This window comes from Pipistrellus hanaki, assembly GCF_964339955.1.
Source record: "Pipistrellus hanaki genome assembly, chromosome: 9".
Taxonomy (NCBI): Eukaryota; Metazoa; Chordata; class Mammalia; order Chiroptera; family Vespertilionidae; genus Pipistrellus; species Pipistrellus hanaki.
The window spans coordinates 76556000-76573941 of NC_140511.1; the positions used below are offsets into that span (position 1 = coordinate 76556000).

The following is a 17942-nucleotide window of genomic DNA, read 5'->3' on the forward strand; positions in this document are numbered from 1 at the left end:
GAAGTCCGGAGTCTCCCTCTCCTCCCGCGCCAAGAGGCTGACTCCCATTCCACTTCCGCCGCGGGTGTTTCTCCCCCATCCCAAGCCGGGGGACCCAGGGGCCGGCAACGCTGCCCCTCACTCCCCGAAATGTTCGGACCCCGCGACACCGCCCGCCAGGGGCTGGCGCTCAGCAAGGCCACGCGGAGGTGGCGGGCCTAGGAACACGGAGGCCCCCGCAACATGGCCACCCGGCGGACCACTGAGCGAGCAGGAAAGCCTCCTCCTCCGCTTACTTCCGGAATTTGAAACTGGTTTCCGGAAGCCAGGTGAGTGTCCCCATGGCAACCAGCGTTGGGCTTGGAAGTGAGCGTGCTTGAGGATTTGCAGAGAAAGTAAGTGTCCGGACGTCGGCGCTTGTTGTTGTTATTGCTTTGGCTTTGGATTCCGGCCAGGGCAGCCCCGTTTGTAAAGCAGGTTCAGGCGGGCGAGGGGACGTGCCCCGGGACAAAGGCCACGCGGCCCTTGGCGGCGGGCGGGAGGTCGCTCTTGTCCGGCTCCGCGCCTCTGCCGCCGGCCAAGGACCTGAGCGCTGACCCTGCGCCCCGGGCTGGAGGGCGGGGTCCCTCTCCCACCTCGCAGAGGAGCTGCGGGGTCAGAGGCCTTGGCTGGTAAGTACACCATCACTGTCAGTGTTTGATGGAGAAGGAAACTCGGCTCAGAGAAACCACGTTCGTGCACCCCCCAGGTGGGCCTCCATCAGGTGAGGTGGGCGAGGGTCTCCCGGCTCAGAGCCTCTGTGAGATGGGGAGGGTGTACACGCCAACAGCTGCTGCGCAGGCGGGTGTGGGACGAACAAAGTAATAAATCTGAAGAGTTGTAGATGGTAAAGCATTTTGCAGATGTTAGTTCAATCTCTAACACCTCAAAGCATTTTTTAAATATATGTTTTTATTCATTTCACAGAGGGGGAGAGAGGAACATCAGTGATGACAGAGAATAGTGGATCAGCTGCCTCCTGCTCGCCCCATGCTGGAAATGGAGCCCACAACCCAGGCCTGTGCCCTTGACCAAGCAGGGACCTCCTGGTTCATAGGAGAAGCTCAACCACTGAGCCACTGTGGCCAGGTCACCTCAAAGCATTTTGAAATTTGTTTATAAACTTAATCCAGGGGGAGTGGTCACAGGACACTCCCAGAGCAACTTCTGGGTCTTGTCATATCCTCCTATACAATGAAAGGCTATTACTATGCCAATCAACCAAACGGCAGAACAACCGGTTGTTATGACATGCACTGACCACCAGGGGGCAGATGCTCAATGCAGGAGCTGCCCCCTGGTGGTCAGTGCGTCTTATGGGGATCACTACTCAGCCAGAAGCCCTGAGCTGGGCTCATGGCTGCTGAGCACAGCAGTGATGGCTGAGCCGCTCCCACCTCCACAGCAGTCAGACATCCCCCAAGGGCTCTCAGACTGTGAGAGGTCGCAGGCCGGGCTGAGGGACCCCCACCCCCGAGTGCATGAACTCCGTGCACTGGGCCTCTAGTGTGGAAATAAAGGCTCAGCTTCCCTTCCCTGGTGCCCAGTGTTGCTCCCATAACCTTACACGCAGTTTGCGGGAGAGCACAGTTTCCTCCCAGCTTTCTCTGCCCGCACCACTTCCCGCTTCTCCTGTGCTCACATGTTCCCTCCCGCCTGGTTCCATGTCGGCCTGTCAGCAATAAGAGACCAGACCGCTTTGTGCAGCAGGTGAGAACACCCAGGCTGCCTGGATCCAAACCCCAGCTCTGCCATTTACTGGCAGTGTGACCTGGGACACATTATTTTACCTCTCTGCACCTCAGCTGTCCCATCTGCAAAATGGGGAGTATCTTCTACCTTGTGAGATTTAAACAACAGGAATGCTTAGACTGGTCCCAGCAAATATGCAAAGGATTGCTAGTACTATTATTAGTACTAGAGTCGGTATTATTAACTCGACCTTGCCAAAACCGGTTTGGCTCAGTGGATAGAGCATCAGCCTGCAGACTGAAGGGTCCCAGGTTCGATTCTGGTCAGAGGGGTGTACCTTGGTTGCGGGCACATCCCCAGCAGGGGGTGTGCAAGAGGCAGCTGACTGATGATTCTATCTCATCGATGTTTCTAACTCTGTCCCTCCCTCTCCCTCTCTGTAAAAAATAAATAAAATATATATAAAAAATAAAAAATATTAACGCGACCAGCATGGAGCCTGGGGGAGAGGGTGAGGGTGCCGAGAAAGCGGGCCTCGTTGGGGTCTTGTTGGCTTTGCTCACTGCTGTATCCAAGCACCGAGAATGGCGCCTGGCCCGTGACAGGTCCTCAGGAAATCCTCATGGTACTAATGAACTTTTAACCACTTTTTTTTTCCTCCAACAGACTCTTGTCTTCAGTAAAAGGAATAGCTCCGATCTTCTCCGTCAGCGCCGGGCCGGTCAGGGCTGCTTTCTGGGGAACCGGGGAATGTGCCCTCGGGGCCGGACAGCGGAGGAAGATGCTACAGGCCAGCGGCTACAGCCTCGTGCTCTCCCTGCAGCTCCTGCTGCTGACCTATGACCTCTTCGTCAATTCCTTCTCGGAGCTGCTCCGCTCGCCGCCCGTCATCCAGCTGGTGCTGTTCATGTGAGTTCAGGGGGCGGGACTGACTGCGAACACAGCGGCGCGAGGCCTGGGCAGTCGTGACTCAAAGTTATTAATAGAAAACCATGAGGAAGAAAGTATGAGACCACAGCGACGCCACAAGTCCTGCTTTTGCTTCCTCTGGCGAGGGTCGGGGACACAGGGAGCGGTTCCCATAGAAATGAGGGTCCGCCGCTAACCTGTCCCTTCCTGCATCTGCGAGCAGAAATACTGTCTTATGTTGCCGTGATGAGGAATGCAGGATGGCAAGTTAAAGGCCAGTTGTCTTAATAAGACGTATGAATCTCATGCGATGGGAGCTGTTGGCGTTTCCCTTCACAGTGACATGGCCGCCACGAGGCGGCTCCGGGAGAAGTGCCGTCGGCGCTCCGCACAGTGGCGACGGCGGCACGCCTGCTCCCGCGGAGTTCGTTCCGTGGAGAGGGCACACACACGCGTGCTGTAAAGGGCCATTTCACGTAGCAGTAAGGGTTGCGCCGTGGACACGCAGTAGCTGGGAGGGGGGGAGGGCACTTTAGATCACGGCGCTAAAGGAAGTTCATCTTCCTCATGAACTGAGACCCGATGGCCCTGAGGCAGCGGCCGTGCGGAGTCCAGGAGGCGCTTTGCTGTCCGGGGACGGGAACGTCGAGGGGCAGGCTGTGCTCGCACGGCGGAGGCGGAGCCAGCTCCCACGGCGCCCGGAGGTCCTGCAGGGAGAGGCAGAGCAGGACGCCTCCTCTGGCTGCACAGCTGCTGGGCCAGGGGGTCTTAGCTCCATCTCATCTGGGGCCCAAAGCGCATGCTCCCTCGGGGGGGGGGGCGCTCGGGAGGCCTGGATCCCAGAGGGAGAAGGACAGCGGCACTGCCCCTCGGGACTGGCGCCCGCTCCCGCTCCTCAGCCGCCCTGCGCTGTGCTTTGTTGTGTTTGATGCCTGCAGCATCCAGGACATCGCGATCCTCTTCAACATCATCGTCATCTTCCTCATGTTCTTCAACACGTTCGTCTTCCAGGCCGGCCTGGTCAGCCTGCTGTTCCACAAGTTCAAAGGGACCATCGTGCTGACCGCGGTGTACTTCGCCCTCAGCATCGCCCTGCACGTCTGGCTCATGGTGAGCAGCGCTGGGGGCCTCGGGTCTTCGCGGGCCGGGAGTAGCTCCTCGGGCCGGCAGCTGCTCGCACATCGCACAGACCCTGCTCGGGGAGGTGGAGAGAGTGTGGCCGGGCAAAGTATGTGAGTCTCCTAGGGCGCTTTAGCCCGACCAGCTTCTGGAACATTCAGTTCACCTTCGCCCCAAACCGGTCTACTGGGGCTAAAGCGGGAAGTTGAATCTCTTTCATCTGTTTGGGTGGGTGCTGGTCCAGGGAGTTTATAGGCCCCGGTGTCTCATGGGAAAGAGCGCTGCCTGCCCTCTGTGCCTCGGCCCCTGCAGCCACCAGAGGCCCCCGGTGCTGAGGCGGCGCAGAGCAGACCCGGTGCTCACGGGCTCAGGTTCCTTCCGCGTCACGGTCTTCCTCCCTCGGTGTCTCAGCGTTTCTCAGGGCGCGTCCTGAGGGGCGTCTGTCACCTCTGTACTGCGGCCACCTTCTCGGCGGGAAGGAGCCGGCCGTGCCCAGGGTGCAGGTGCTTCTGAAGAAGATGGTCCCTGCTCTGGTCCTGGAGCCTAAACAGGCCCGGCCGCGTCCTGTGAAGCCCGCGCTGCCCGCGCCCTCAGCTGGCAGGACTGAGCCCGGGCTTCTCAAGAAGGCAGGGACCCCGAGGCGCTGAGCTCAAGTGTCCCTTCTTGGCCAGGGCCATGGGGTGAAGGTGGTAACCAGCTGGGGTCACATCCTCCCTCCGGGTTAAAGGTTTGCTTTCCAGCTAAGGCCTGGAGGCACTGTGAGAAACAGCGGGCCGTGGGAAGAAGGAGGGTGAGACTGGCCTGCTTTTGAACCGGGGGCCCTGCAGTCCCCCCCCCCCCCCCGTGGAGCGTCACCTGCCATTGACCTTCCCGTCTCCCTGTCTCCTCCAGAACTTACGCTGGAAAGACTCGAACCGCTTTGTCTGGACAGAAGGACTGCAGGCGCTGTTTGTGTTCCAGAGGCTGGGTAAGGGCGGAGCACCCTCAGACTCCCGGGTCCCGCTGCGGCTCTGGGCGAGGGCCGGAGGGCCCCGGCCTGTCAGCCCCACACCACGCACCGGGTGCTGCTGCCGCTGCGGGGGGATCCCTGGGCGGTCGGGAGGCAGGCCGGCCTCCTGGGGTTCCTGCTCCGCAGCACCTCCTCAGGAGCGCCGCCTTCTGCTCCCGCAGCGGCCGTGTTCTACTGTTACTTCTACAAGCGCACAGCCCTGCGGCTGGGCGACCCCCGCTTCTACCAGGACTCGGCGTGGCTGCGCAAGGAGTTCACGCAGGTCCGCAGGTGACCTGTCACTGGTGGTGCCTCTCCGGCCTGCGGCCACGTGTGCTCCGTGAGGGGACGTCGGCCTGGGCCCCGGGACGCGGCCGACAGGCTCGGGCCAGTTGTGTCCAGCCGCCGGGAAGCAAGATCCTCCCTCGCAGATTCCAGTTCCCGGCGCAGACTCCAGGACGTGCCTCGTCCCCCGGGGCTCTCGCTGGATCCGGGGGGAACTCCCAGCATCGGTGCTCTCTGCTCCACACACAGGACCAAGCAATACCCAGAGGGGTGTTCTGTGCTGCTGACTGGGCACGCCTCGGGCATGAGATCCGCTGCCCACGGCCCTTTCTGCTCTTACGTCTATAAATAGGAAATAAATTGGAGTCTTTCCACAGTGGCATCCTTCCGGCTAGATCGCTTCCCTGCCTGGTAGGAGGCATGCCAGGTCCCGGCCTCATCCTGTGGGCAGATCGGGCCACAGAGCGTGCACAGATAATACCATTTATCGAGTCCCATTACCCATACAAGGTATTTTTACAGAAATTCAAAATGTAGCCTGATGCCCCACCCGGCCCCACCCCTGGAGTTCAGACTCTATGCTTTATTCAGACTCTGTCCCCGTTCAGGTCCTCAAACTGCCCTCAGCAGAGAACTGTTCCTTAGCCTGTGTTGGCAAAAGACGTTTTTAAAACTCATGTGCCCGGAGCCCCCGTTGCCTGTGCCAGAACGCTGTGCGAGGAGCCGCCAGCTTCAGCGGCACATGACCACCACCTGTCACAGGGCCCTCGAGCTGGGTTCCGGCCTCCGGACTGGGTCTGGGAGGTTTCTGTGGGGCTTGCTCACGAGTCTGGTCAGCTGTGGGTCAGCCAGGCAGCCTGATGGATGGTCCTGGGACCCGTGGCTCTTGGCTAACCCAGGCTGGCCTCCGCTGGAATGACTGGGCTGTGCAGCTCAGGTTCACATGACCCACCCATGACCCGCCAAGGTCTGTTCACGTGACAGTGGCCGAGGAACCGGAGAACAAGCCCCAGGGAAAAACTCCAGATCCAGCCTCTGCTTGTGTTCTGGCTCTTGGACTCCCTTTGGTCAAAGCAGGTCATGTGACTGCCCAGTCAGTGGGAAAGCCAGGCACGTTTCCTGGCACAGGCTTGGCTGCCGGGAGGGCCGTGCGCTCAGCCCACCCTCCAGGAAACCGCTCTGTGAAGGACCAGGCAGGGACAGTTAGGTTTTGAGGCCCCTGGCCTGTTGCAGCTTCTCGGCGTTCTGGCATGAGAGCAGCCGTCGCCGCTCCGTGAAGGGTGAGCACGGCTGTGCCCCAGTAACGCCGCTTTAGGACACTCAGGTTTGAAGTTCATGTTTTCATGTGGCATAACTTTTTTTCAGCGATGTACAAAGGTCATTCTATTCTTAGATTGGGGATGCAAAGCAAGCCAACCCCAGCTCAGGAGCTGGCCACAGTGAGCTGACCCCTGGTGTGGAAGCCTGGAATAAAGTGAGGCAGACCATCGGTAATAATCTACTGTGCTGTCAAGATGTTAACATTCGAAAAGAAAAGGCACGCCCGGCCAGTGTGGCTCATGGTTGATGCTGTCCCATGCACCCAGAGGTCACCAGCTTGATTCCCGGTCAAGGCACTGGTCCAGTTTCAGGCTCCATCCCAGTAGGGGGCGTGCAGGAGGCAGCTAACCCATATTTCTCTCCTCCTTTCCTCTCTAAAATCAAAACACTTTATTGTTATTTTTTAGAAATATATTTTATTGATTTTTTACAGAGAGGGAGAGGGATAGAGAGCTAGAAACATTGATGAGAGAGAAACATCAACCAGCTGCCTCCTGCACACCCCCCACCGGGGATGTTCCTGCAACTAATGTACATGCCCTTGACCAGAATCGAACCAGGGACCTTTCAGTCTGCAGACCAACACTCTATCCACTGAACCAAACCGGTTTCAGCTCAAAACACTTTTTTTTTTTTTTAAGTACAATGACCAAACACATCATCTAAGATCCATATCCTGTAATTGGAAAAAGTGATCTAAAAAGTCCTAACAAAGCCGCCATCTATGCCTACTATCCCTTCATCGGTTCAAAAAATAATTACTAGCCTGATCTTTTCACAAAGGATCTTGTAGAATCCTTTGCTCACTGATATCCTGAAAGGCAGCTTTCTGGGCCTCCAAGTCAGGGCTGGGTCCTCTTCTGTCTCAGTCATGAGTGCGACCAAATGCCTGCTTCCTCACAACACACACTCCCTTCCTGGCCCGGGAGTCTGAGCTGTGTGTTTGCCTTCATCGCCCAGGCAGCGGCCGCAGCCAGGACCCAGGCCAGCAGAGCCCCCGGCCTCACGCCCGGACCGAACGGCGGAGCCTCCAGCCATACACCCACAGCACAGTCCACCTGAGGAGTTCTGAGCTCGTCATCTCCCGCAGCTGCAGCTCAGCCCGGGCTCCTGCCCCTCCCCGCCCTGCCAACCTGCGCTGATGTGTGTCCTTATAGAACATGTACTATTTTAGAAACTTTCTTACAAAATAAGTTGCCATAATCCTACTCCACTCATTTATTTCAAATCCTCAAATATAGTCAGTCCTCCATTTCATGGTTCTGCACCCACAGTTTCAATCGACTGCAGGTGAAAAATATTCAGGGGGCAGGGACATGATACATTGTTGCTGACAGTTATTAGCTGACAGGTATTATGTCCTTAGATCTCTTGTGATTATGTGCATTGAACAGGTACAGACTCTTATTATTCCCTAAACAACACAGGATAACAACTATTCACATAGCATTTGCATAGATTAGGTATTACAAGTAATCTAGAAATGATATAAAGTACACAGGCATATGTAAGTATGGGTAAATACCATGCCATTTTATAGAAGGGACCTGAGCATCCTTGGAACTGGTAATAGCCGTCGGGGAGGCGTCTTGTAACCAATCCTCTATGTTTATGTATTTTATTTTACGCACCCAGTGTGATTATGGGAACACGGCATCACTTAATTTGGGGTTTGTGTTTTTTTCACTTATCAGTAGCAATAGGTTTTTAAGATAGGATGTAAATTGATTTCTTAGGAACAGTCAGCTTCCAAAGCTCAGAGAAAGAAAGTAAACACTTTAAAGGTGCTTAGAGACTTGTAGTAGGACGGAGTTGCTCACAGCTGATCATACGATAATCGGGAAGTAGAAAAAGTAGGTAAAATGTAAATACCGTCTTTTTAAAAGGCCTCAGGACTGCAGAGGGAACGGGGAAGACAGCGGAGCTTCCTGGCCTCACCCTGCTGGAAGGACAGGGCGGGGACGCGGGGGAAGCACGTAACTCGGCTTCTCAGATGTTTACCGAATTCCGGAGCTGTGAGGGACAGAGGCTATAAAAAGCTCAGCCTCAAACCTCTGGAAAGCAGGACAGAATTGCTGACCGGCTTATCGCCGCGGTGATCGGAACCCAGGCGTGGAGGGCCGGGACCGGGAGCACGGGCGTTCAGGGGAAAGCTCAGGGAGAACGGAAGAAAACATCCAGAGGCACTCTACTTTCCTATACACGAAGTCTGCGTATGAGAAAAACCACTAGCAAGTCCAGAGAGAGGACTAAATTATCATTTTAATTGATTTCCGAGAAAGGAAGGGTTAGGGAGGGAGAGAAACATCAATGATGGGAATCATCCACTGGCTGCCATCTGCACACCTTCTACTGGGCATTGAACCCAAAACCCAGGCATGAGCCCTGACCGGAAATTGAACGGTGACTTCCTGGGTCATAGATCCACGCTCAATCACTGAGCCACATTGGCCGGGCAGAAAAAGATGTTTTAAAGATATTCCACAAACAGACCTTGATTAGGAAGAAAAAAAAAAAAAAAGGGAAGGCAGCCCTGGCCAGGTAGGTCAGTTGGTTAGAGCTTTGTTCCAATGCGCCAAGGTTATGGGTTTGACCCCTGGTCACATATAGGAATGCATAAATAAGTGAAACAACAAATTGATGTTTCTCCTCTCTTACTCAAACTCTTCATATATATATATATAGTTGTGTGTGTGTGTGTGTGTGTGTGTGTGTGTGTGTGTTTAAAGAGCCACACTGCTCTAGCCAGTTTGTCTCAGTGGATAGAGCCTCAGACTGTGGAATAAAGGGTCCAAGGTTCGATTCCGGTCAAGAGCACATGCAGGGTTGCCGACTCGATCCCCAGTAGAGGACGTGCAGGAGGCAGCTGATTAATGATTCTCTCTCATCATTGACGTTCCTATCAATCCCTCTCCCTTTCTCTCTCAATCAATAAAATATACATAAAAAATAAAATAAAAAACAAACAGGGCCACACCTACACACATCACAGTCAAATTATTGAAAGCTAAAGATGAAGAGCAAATCTTGAAAGTGGCAAGAGAAAAACCACACACCACAAACAGGTGATAAAATTAACAACAAATTAACCTTCAACTGGAAGCCTGTAAACAACCCCCCTGGCACAGGTGAGCCAAGGCCGGTGGGCAGGTGCGCCAACAGCAGAGCTCCGTGTGCAGGACTGGAGGGTGTGATGCCACAGGGTGTGGCGGGTGGTGGGAATCCACCCTCTGGGGAGAAGAGCCGAAGCGGATGAGCTGGAGGAGGGAGCTGGGCACTGCGCTGGGTACGCAGAGCCCAGGCGGCTTTGGGAAACAAGGCTGAGGGGCAGGTACACAGAGGTAAGTCCCTGCAGGGCCTGGCATCCCGGCCAGGAGGACCCGCGGCCTCAATGGTTGGGAGAGCTCGCTCCAGGAGCAGCTGGAGCAGAGCGCCCCCTGGTGGCCGACTGCCCAGGTACTTGCAAGGCCAGGAGATCTTGGGGCGGGAGCCAAGCCCTTTCCGCCCCACGTCTCTCCAGAGCCCTCGAGGGCAAGGGAGAAGTGCCGGGTCCAGGCCACACCGCAGCCCGGGAACTGAAGATCCATGTGCAGCCAAGAGGCAAAACAGAAGTAAGAGCCCGTGGTTTCGCCTCTCAGCGTCCGTGTGCCGGGCCCCCACACCTCTGAGCTCCCCTCAAAGTGTTAACATTCCTGCTTTCAAGATTCTCACCTCCCCAATGGGAGACACACAAACTGCTCTCCGGGGGCAGGGAGTGGCTCTGTCCGTCCCTTCAGGGGAAGTAACAAGGACCTTCCCTTCTTCCCCCCAGCCTGCTGGTCCCGGCTCTGTCCCTACAGTTAGTCTCCGACTCACCTGACCCGGTTTGCCCGCGCCATCTGCTCCTTCCCTGCCCCGACGACCGCGGGCTGACGGCCAAGGCAGCTCCAGGCCCCTCAACACCCTGTTCCTCCTCCTCCCCCCGGGCAGGGACACACCTGGACAGCTCACCGCCCCGAGGCGTCAAACCCCGTGCGCTGACCGCTTCCGGGAAACCTCGAGGCTCGGTCCTCTCCGTGACCCCAGCCAGCTCCGTGCGGGTCACGTGCTGATCACGGCCACCTTCACGTGCTCTGCTTTGTGCTCTAATTCAGTTCGGAGCCTTCTAATTGTACATTCCACGCACGACTCAGTGGATAGAGTCAGGCACACCGCTCCTCATTTCCAGATGGATGTTAGAAAGGGAATCGTGGGGCCCATCCTGTGGTCACATGACCACAAAGGATCACTTCAAATATTAAACGTATTTTTATTGATTTCAGAGAGGAAGGTAGAGGGAGAGATAGAAACATCAGTGATGAGATCATGGACCCGCTGCGTCCTGTACGCCCCCTACTGGGGCTGGAGCCTGCAACCCGGGCCTGTGCCCTGACGGGGAATCGAACCGTGGCCTCGTGGTTCACAGGCGGACGCTCCACCCCTGAGCCACACCGGCAGGCACAACTGACCACTTCAGCCAGTGCCTTGTAACTCGGGGTGGGGAGCCCAAGTCTCGGGGAGCCCAAGTCCCCCTGAAGGCCGCCTGTGGCCCGCGCCCCGCCCTGCACTTACTTCAACAGCTCAGAGACCTCCGGGCCGCTAACCATAGAGTGCGCGGGCGGGCAGAGGGGCCGGAAGTTGGGGCCGCTCAGTCCCCACTTCCGGCAACGCCTCACTGCTTCGGAGCGGCGGCGGCCGCGTACGCAGTTTCCATGGGGACCGAGGATGGCGGCGCGAGGTGAGGTTCCGGAGGTGTGTGAGTGGCTTTCTGCTCCCCTCAGCCTCCCCTTCCTCGTCTCCCAGAGCGCGACCTCAGCCTCCATTCTCGGAGAGGGACTTCTCCCTGTCCACAGCAGGTCCCGCCGCCCCACCCGTCCCGCGTGCGGAGGGCCTGGGGTGAGGGTCTCTCAGAGCCCCGTCCTTGGCTGCGCCTGCTCTGGGCCGGCTCCGTGACGGACATGCCTCTGAGCGACCCCGAAGCAGCCCGTTTCCCCTCAGATGGTGACGGGGGAGATCTCAGGGGACGGGATTGCCATCCCGAAGCCGAGAGTGGGGTCTGGCTGGTTCCGAGGACAGAAGGGGATTGACGGAAGCCCCCTCCACGTCCTATGCTCACACCCACCCTCATTATCCGCAACCAGAGGGCCCCAGCGGCCCCTCCCGCTGGCTGCGGCCTCGTGCTTTCTCCAAGTTGGAGACACACCGTTCAGAGGGGGCGAGCGCCCTCCCCTCACCCTCTCCTCTGGCCCCTCTTGGCAGGTAAGCGGTTGTCCTCCACGCCCCTGGAAATCCTCTTCTTCCTGAACGGCTGGTATTACGCGACCTACTTCCTGCTGGAACTCTTCATATTTTTGTATAAAGGTAAGGCATGGGCTTGACTGCCCGTGTCCCCAGATACCTTCCCCACTTCAGCCACTTCTTTTCGGCCCCTCTTCCCAGCAAGGTAGGGAATGGCTTCCTTGAGAGCCATTCCTAGGGAGCCCCTCAGCAAGAATTTCTTGGTTTTGGGGCCCTGGCCAGATCAGCCGGTTAGAGCATCGTCCCCATACCCAAGGTTGCCGGTTCCATCCCGGTCAAGGGTACATAAAAGTATCAACCAACGAATGCATAAATAAGTGGAACAACAACTTGATGTCTCTCAATCAATCAATAAAATACTTTGAAAATGTGATTTTTTTATTTGGGGGATGTGGGCTCCTCCATGTGAGCCCACCTTTCTCTGTGAAGTCCACTTTCCGTTCAAGCCCCTGGGTGACTCAGAACGACTCAGCAGCCGGTGTTCCGTGTCCATCTGATCATGTTGGAGAGTGGAGTCCCACGGGCTTTTGGAGTTGGGAGTAAAACTCTGTCATAAGCCCTGGCCGGTGTTGCTCAGTGGATAGAGCTTTGGCCTGCAGACTGTAGGGCCCTGGGCTCAATTCCAGTCAAGGGCACAGGTCCGGGTTGCAGGCTTGATCCCTAGTAAGGGAGTGTGGAGGAGGCAGCCTATCCATGATTCTCTCATCATTGATGTTTCTATCTCTTCCTCTCCCTTCCTCTCTGAAATCAATAAAAACATACATAAAAAAACAACAAAAACTCCACCATGAGAAGCCTGCCCCTAACAGACTCGTTGCACTGTGAGCCGACCCTGCATTGGGTTAACATCTGCCTGCCCAGCTCGTGGGGAGCTGATAGGACTCTTGTCCTCTTTACCCCACGTGTGCGGGAGCTCCACGGGGGCTGCGTGCTGTTGGCAAACGCCGGCCTTTGTGTTGGCAGGTCTCCTGCTGCCGTATCCAACCGCCAATCTGGTGCTGGACGTGGCGATGCTCTTCCTCTACCTCGGGATTGAAGTGATTCGGCTGTTTTTTGGTGAGTGCCGTCCCGAGGACGCTCCTATTCCTTAGCCCAGTGGTCGGCAAACTCATTAGTCAGCAGAGCCAAATCTCAACAGTGCAACGATTGACATTTCTTTGGAGAGCCACATTTTTTAAACTTAAACTTCTTCTAATGCCACTTCTGCAACATAGGCTTGCCCACGCCGTGGTATTTTGTGGAAGAGCCACACTCAAGGGGCCAAAGAGCCGCATGTGGCTTGCAAGCCGCAGTCTGCCAACCATGGCCTTAGGCAATGAGCTGGTGTCTGTAACTTGACTAACAAGGAAAGCACATAACCTGGGCTCCCAGAAAGAGATTGGATCTGGCGCCATATCGCATTCCTCCCTTTCTGAAGTTTCAAACTGCTTTATGTTTTGGGTCAAGACTATCCTGTCTGTCGCTCTGTAGGGCTAGACATGCGCAGTCGCAGGAGATACTGGAGAATTCCTTCCCAGGTGCCTGACTACCCTCAAAGTGCCTGTTCCTCTCGCCGGTGCTGAGAGAATGGATTGGGCTGTCACGCCGTGTCCAGAACAGAACGTGCCTGTCCAGATTGGCACTAAGTTCCCCTGGGACAAGCTTCATATCCCCACAAATGCAGAGCACGTCTCTTATGAGTTAGAATGTCTCATCTCTGAAAAGTGTTATAATTCAAAACAGAAAAAAACAAAAAATGCCTGCAATACATAGAACAAAGAATAAAGGTGTAGGCTCACATAAATCATGAAGGAAACACAACCTGGGTTTTTATTTATTTTTTATTTTTTATGTGCCTCAGGCATGAAACAGCTCTGGCCACCGACACAGGCATTAAGCCAGGATGAACTAAGGACTGTACATCTGCTTCGCCCCTGACTGATAAAGAGCAACCCCACCACCAGTCACGTGTCTCCTTGCCCATTGCCAGGGAGCACAACCTGGTTTTTTAAATGGTTTAGAGAGAGGAAGGGAGAGAGAGAGAGTTTGGCTGCCTCCAGCATGCGCCCCGACCAGAACCGAACCTGCCAGCTTTCGGTGTGTGGGACGGTGCTGACCAGCTGAGCCGCACCCGCCAGGCCAAGGCAACTGAATTGTGGACACTGGGAAAGGAAACTATGGGCAGTTCACAGGGAAATGACAGGAGCCAGTAAACACGACAAACGCCTCACTCACTAGTCAGTGTAAGTGGAAACGAGAACATTCTCACCCAGCAGCTGAGAAAGGCTCCCAGCACCCGGCGTGAGAACAGGCATGCGGACGGGGCCCAGCGCCCCACACACGAGCACCTCTAGCCTCAGACTCTGGGAACATAAATTAGTATGTCCTTCTCGCTGATAGTTTTACCTTGTCAAATTTGTATTCGTAGACCTAACCAGTGTGGCTCAGTGGCTAGAGCACTGGCCTGTGGACTCAAGGGTCCCAGGTTCGATTCCAGTCAAGAGCATGTACCTTGGTTGTGGCCACATCCCCAGTAGGAGGTGTGCAGGAGGCAGCTGATCGATGTTTCTCTCTCATCGATGTTTCTAACTCTCTATCCCACTCCCTTCCTCTCTGTAAAAAAAATCAGTAAAATATTAAAATATATATATGTATATATTTTAAATATTTTATTTTAAATTATACCCTTAGACCTAACAGTTCCACCTCTAAAACTGGCTGAAAACACATCCCAGATGTACAGTCTGTCAGAATGTTTATGGCTACATAGTGTGTGACCTTCACATAGTGTGTGACCTCAAAGCTAGAGACAACCTGAACATCTGTCAACGCAGGATCAGCTCAATGAGTTACAGAATCAGTCCAAAGAGACCATTCAGAACCATTAAAAAAGAGTAAGGTAGTGTGTGTGGAGAGATGTCTAAGTTGTATTAATGGGGCAGAGTAAGCTGCAAAACATATCAGAGAATGACTCGTTTTTATCAGAATAGCATGAGCACAGGCTCATGGAACAGAAGTCTGGAACAGTGTAATCTAACAGCTCCTTCCAGGGAGTGAGCATGCTCCTCTATATTTTCCAAAATTATTTCCTGTATATTAGTTGGAAAGTTTTCAATGATTATATGTTATCTTTATAATTAAAATAAATTTCGCCCCAATAAAGACCCAGTGCCCCATGAATGGGAGCCAAACTGGATGCAGGCCCTTTGGGGTGAAGGATTCCAATCCCAGACTCCTCCACGCCCCGGCCTTTACCCGGTTTATAAAGCTGCGTCCCCTCGCATTGCGCTCTGCCTTGCCAGTCCCCGCGCCCACCATCTTCGCTCTGCGCGAGGGGCACGGCTGCTTGGAGGTGACCCCTGGCTTGTCTGACAGGCACCAAGGGAAACCTGTGCCAGCGGAAGATGCCCCTGGCCGTCAGTGTGGCCCTGACCTTCCCCTCCGCCGTGATGGCCACGTACTACCTGCTGCTGCAGACCTACGTGCTCCGCCTGGAAGCCATCATGAACGGCATCCTGCTCCTCTTCTGCGGCTCCGAGCTGCTGCTGGAGGCGCTCACGCTGGCCGCCTTCTCCAGGTCTGCGCCGAGGGAGTGCCCCCGAGGGGGAGGGGTTCCGTTTTCCTGCAGCTGGAGGGGTCTAGTAGGCTCTTAAGGGGGTGGAGGGGGTCTGTGGGACCGCCCTTCCCATTTAGAGTAGGCCTTACCCCCTTAGGGAGAGAGACTAGATGATTCCTTGTTCTTCGGGGCCAGGAGGCTTGGAAGCTGGAACAGTTCAGGCCAGCTGCTCTTGTTCACTGGTCCTCTAACATCTGCGTGTCTTTCTGTCATCAGTATGGACAGGATTTGAAGTCCAAAAACTGCAATGCAGCCCTCAGCAGCTGAGATGCTCACGCTCTGTACTGGAGCCACACCAGCGAGATGGCGGGTCACGTGGTCCGAGGGAGTTGCAGCTTTTCCTCAGCACAGATGTTTGGGCAACAAACCGAGCATAAGGCCACTGGGCAGCATCTAACCAGGACCCTCAGCCTGAGACTCTTCCACTCCAGCACAGGGCGGGGCAGGCTGTCCGCTCTGGCCGCGCTCAGAACCGGCTCCTGAGGACTCAAGCTCTCCGCTCTGACCGCCGTGGCCAGAGCATTTGTGTGGACCAAGTAGGCTCCGTGGCGCCCACAGGACCTGAGCCACTCTGCCCCGTGTGCCGTGCCTGCCTGCCCTGCACCAGCACGGAGCTCCAAGGGACACAGCCTCCACCCTGCGGAGGCTGAGCGCCAGGCCTTTTTGAGTAGCTCATAGTGTTATTTTTCTATTTCCATCATGAAGCAAACATTATTTTATAATAAACATGTATTTTCTGTTGTGCGGCCTTTTCCTTGTGGGACCTAGTTCACACACTCTGGAAGGCAGGCCCTCCCAGCGGCTGCTCAGCCTGAGCCTGGGACCCAGCATGGACCCAAAGGCACTGCCGGTTCTATGTCTCCTTCAGGCTGTCACCCTGCAAAGCCACAGAGTCCATGGCTCCCCCTTCCTCCCCCACCCCCGCCCAGAGCCCGCACCTGCCTCTCACCCTCGCACAGGCCGCAGCTCCTCTGCAGGGAGGCAGGAGTAATTGCAAGAAGCATAGTTAATCAGTATTGTTGGGTCACTTATTTTAAAGTTTCAAATTAAAATGAAAGGAACACATACTTTAATCGTCATTAAAACTTGGCAGCGCCATTTTGTCTTTTAGCCCCAAGAGGCCGCCAGGAGCCATGGCAGAACCCACTGCTTTGGGTCAAGGGCTCCTTTGAGAGAGGAATCCCAGAGTCCTTCCTCCGAGTCCAGTAACAGGCCTGCATCCCATGGTGGTTCCCTCTGCGCTTCTCCTGTGCAGGTCCCCACCGTCCAGCCCACGGAAGCTGCTAGTTTTCTATCCCTTCTGTGCCCTGGCCTCCTCACAGCTCTGGGGTCTGTCCGGAAACCACAGGGGGCAGGTCTGATCAACCCCAGAACAGTATCAAAACATCCAGTAAGGACATTGCTGGTATTTCAGTGACAAACGCCACTGACATCCCGGTTTCTGTTGCTTCTCACACTGCTTCCTCCAGCCCTGCTTTGAAGAAATCGCTGGCTTTAAACTGGGAGCAGCCTGTTCCCTTAGGCTCCGTGGGTAAGGCCACCCCCCAGCAGCACAGACAAATGAATAGAAGGCTCAGTGGGGAGTGGAGAGGCAGTTTATAATCCAAAAGGGCTTTAGAGATCAATTTTCAACCTAATCTGCCAGTTGGCAGGCACAGATGAGGAAGCAACACAGCCGAGCATCGTACAACCGGTTACTGACAGCTAGAAACCTGCCAGGAGTTCCAGGTGAATTAAGTGCCTCATCACTCACAGGTACCACTTGAGGGTGAGCACAACTGGCTGAAATGACACGATCGAAACAAGAAGGCCCCTCCCTCCCTCACCTCGTGGTTGCCTGGACGCTTAGAGCCGTGGCTCCCGAGGATGGTCCATAAATGCTTCTTCCTCATGCTGTTGGAGTCACTGTGTGGACACACCAGAGCAGAGCTTCAGACAGCAGGCCGGGCACTGAGGACCCGCGCAGCTGGCCTCTCCAGGGGAACTGGTCAAGGCCCCTGCTGGGTGCCGTGGCTCCGGCATTCCGAGACAGGCGAGGACAGAGGAGCTGCGGAGGCCAGTTGGGATATTCACACGTATGTCTGCACTGTCCAGTGATGACTGCGTGGCCGTGGGGGCGAAGGTGCAGCCGCATTCAGGAAGTACCGAGGACACAGCTTCAGGTTTCCGGCTCCATGGCAGCCACTGGTGGGAACTGATGTTCGTCCAGAGCCTGGCAGGTTGTTGAGTCCACACAGTGACCCCGAGGCCGAAGGAAATCACATCAGGTGTTACCACACGTTTCCCAAGGTAGTGAGGTTAAATAGTAAGAGTTGGGATTTGAACCCAGAAGTATCCAATGGTTAGTCCCCCTTTTTTAATCCTCAACTGAGAATATTTTTCCATTTTTAGAGTGGAAGAGAGAAACATCGATGAGAGAAACATATTGATTGGTTGCCTCCTGCACACACCCAGACCAGACAGAGCCTGGGCTGGAGAGAAGCCTGCAACCAAGGTATATGCCCTTGACCAAATCGAACCCAGGACCCGCAGGCCAACGCTATCCATCAGAGCCAAACCAGCTAGGGTTCAGTACTATTAAAAAAAAACAAAAACAAAAAAAAACCTCACCAGAAAATGTTTTATTGATGTGAGAGATGGGGGGGGAGAGAAACACTGAGGTGATAAACATCAATTTCCTCGTGTTAGTGTGTGTCCTGG

The 17942-nt window shown here is 55.2% G+C and overlaps 2 protein-coding genes across 8 annotated transcripts; both read left to right on the top strand.

The window, feature by feature from the left end:
- Positions 1 to 66: 66 nt before the first annotated feature.
- TMEM138 (transmembrane protein 138) lies at positions 67 to 6511 on the top strand. 5 transcript variants are annotated; one of them, XM_084893821.1, is made up of 5 exons: positions 67 to 308; positions 2377 to 2619; positions 3558 to 3729; positions 4630 to 4705; positions 4909 to 6511. In XM_084893821.1, the coding sequence occupies exons 2-5, from the start codon at positions 2492 to 2494 to the stop codon at positions 5019 to 5021; spliced, it is 489 nt and encodes a 162-aa protein (XP_084749947.1). In that variant the 5' UTR covers positions 67 to 308; positions 2377 to 2491; the 3' UTR covers positions 5022 to 6511. The 5 variants fall into 5 exon arrangements, with proteins under 5 accessions (XP_084749947.1, XP_084749948.1, XP_084749951.1 ...); XM_084893822.1 differs by having other exon boundaries at positions 306 to 374; XM_084893825.1 differs by lacking the exon at positions 67 to 308 and adding an exon at positions 353 to 742.
- A 3290-nt stretch (positions 6512 to 9801) lies between these two features.
- Positions 9802 to 15983, top strand: TMEM216 (transmembrane protein 216). Of its 3 annotated transcripts, none has more exons than XM_084893652.1 (5): positions 9802 to 9942; positions 11609 to 11710; positions 12611 to 12703; positions 15002 to 15203; positions 15459 to 15983. In XM_084893652.1, the coding sequence occupies exons 3-5, from the start codon at positions 12658 to 12660 to the stop codon at positions 15472 to 15474; spliced, it is 264 nt and encodes an 87-aa protein (XP_084749778.1). In that variant the 5' UTR covers positions 9802 to 9942; positions 11609 to 11710; positions 12611 to 12657; the 3' UTR covers positions 15475 to 15983. The 3 variants fall into 3 exon arrangements, with proteins under 3 accessions (XP_084749778.1, XP_084749776.1, XP_084749777.1); XM_084893650.1 differs by lacking the exon at positions 9802 to 9942 and adding an exon at positions 10998 to 11087; XM_084893651.1 differs by lacking the exon at positions 9802 to 9942 and adding an exon at positions 11001 to 11101.
- Positions 15984 to 17942: the final 1959 nt, after the last annotated feature.

Excerpts from the sequence above, each read along its gene's own strand:
- TMEM138 (XM_084893821.1), top strand. The coding sequence starts at position 2,492 with ATGCTACAGGCCAGCGGCTACAGCCTCGTGCTCTCCCTGCAGCTCCTG. Across the intron at positions 3,730-4,629 it reads CCCTGCACGTCTGGCTCATG|AACTTACGCTGGAAAGACTC; the intron begins GTGAGCAGCGCT and ends TGTCTCCTCCAG. Across the intron at positions 4,706-4,908 it reads GTTTGTGTTCCAGAGGCTGG|CGGCCGTGTTCTACTGTTAC; the intron begins GTAAGGGCGGAG and ends CTGCTCCCGCAG.
- TMEM216 (XM_084893650.1), top strand. Across the intron at positions 11,711-12,610 it reads CTTCATATTTTTGTATAAAG|GTCTCCTGCTGCCGTATCCA; the intron begins GTAAGGCATGGG and ends TTGTGTTGGCAG. Across the intron at positions 12,704-15,001 it reads AGTGATTCGGCTGTTTTTTG|GCACCAAGGGAAACCTGTGC; the intron begins GTGAGTGCCGTC and ends CTTGTCTGACAG.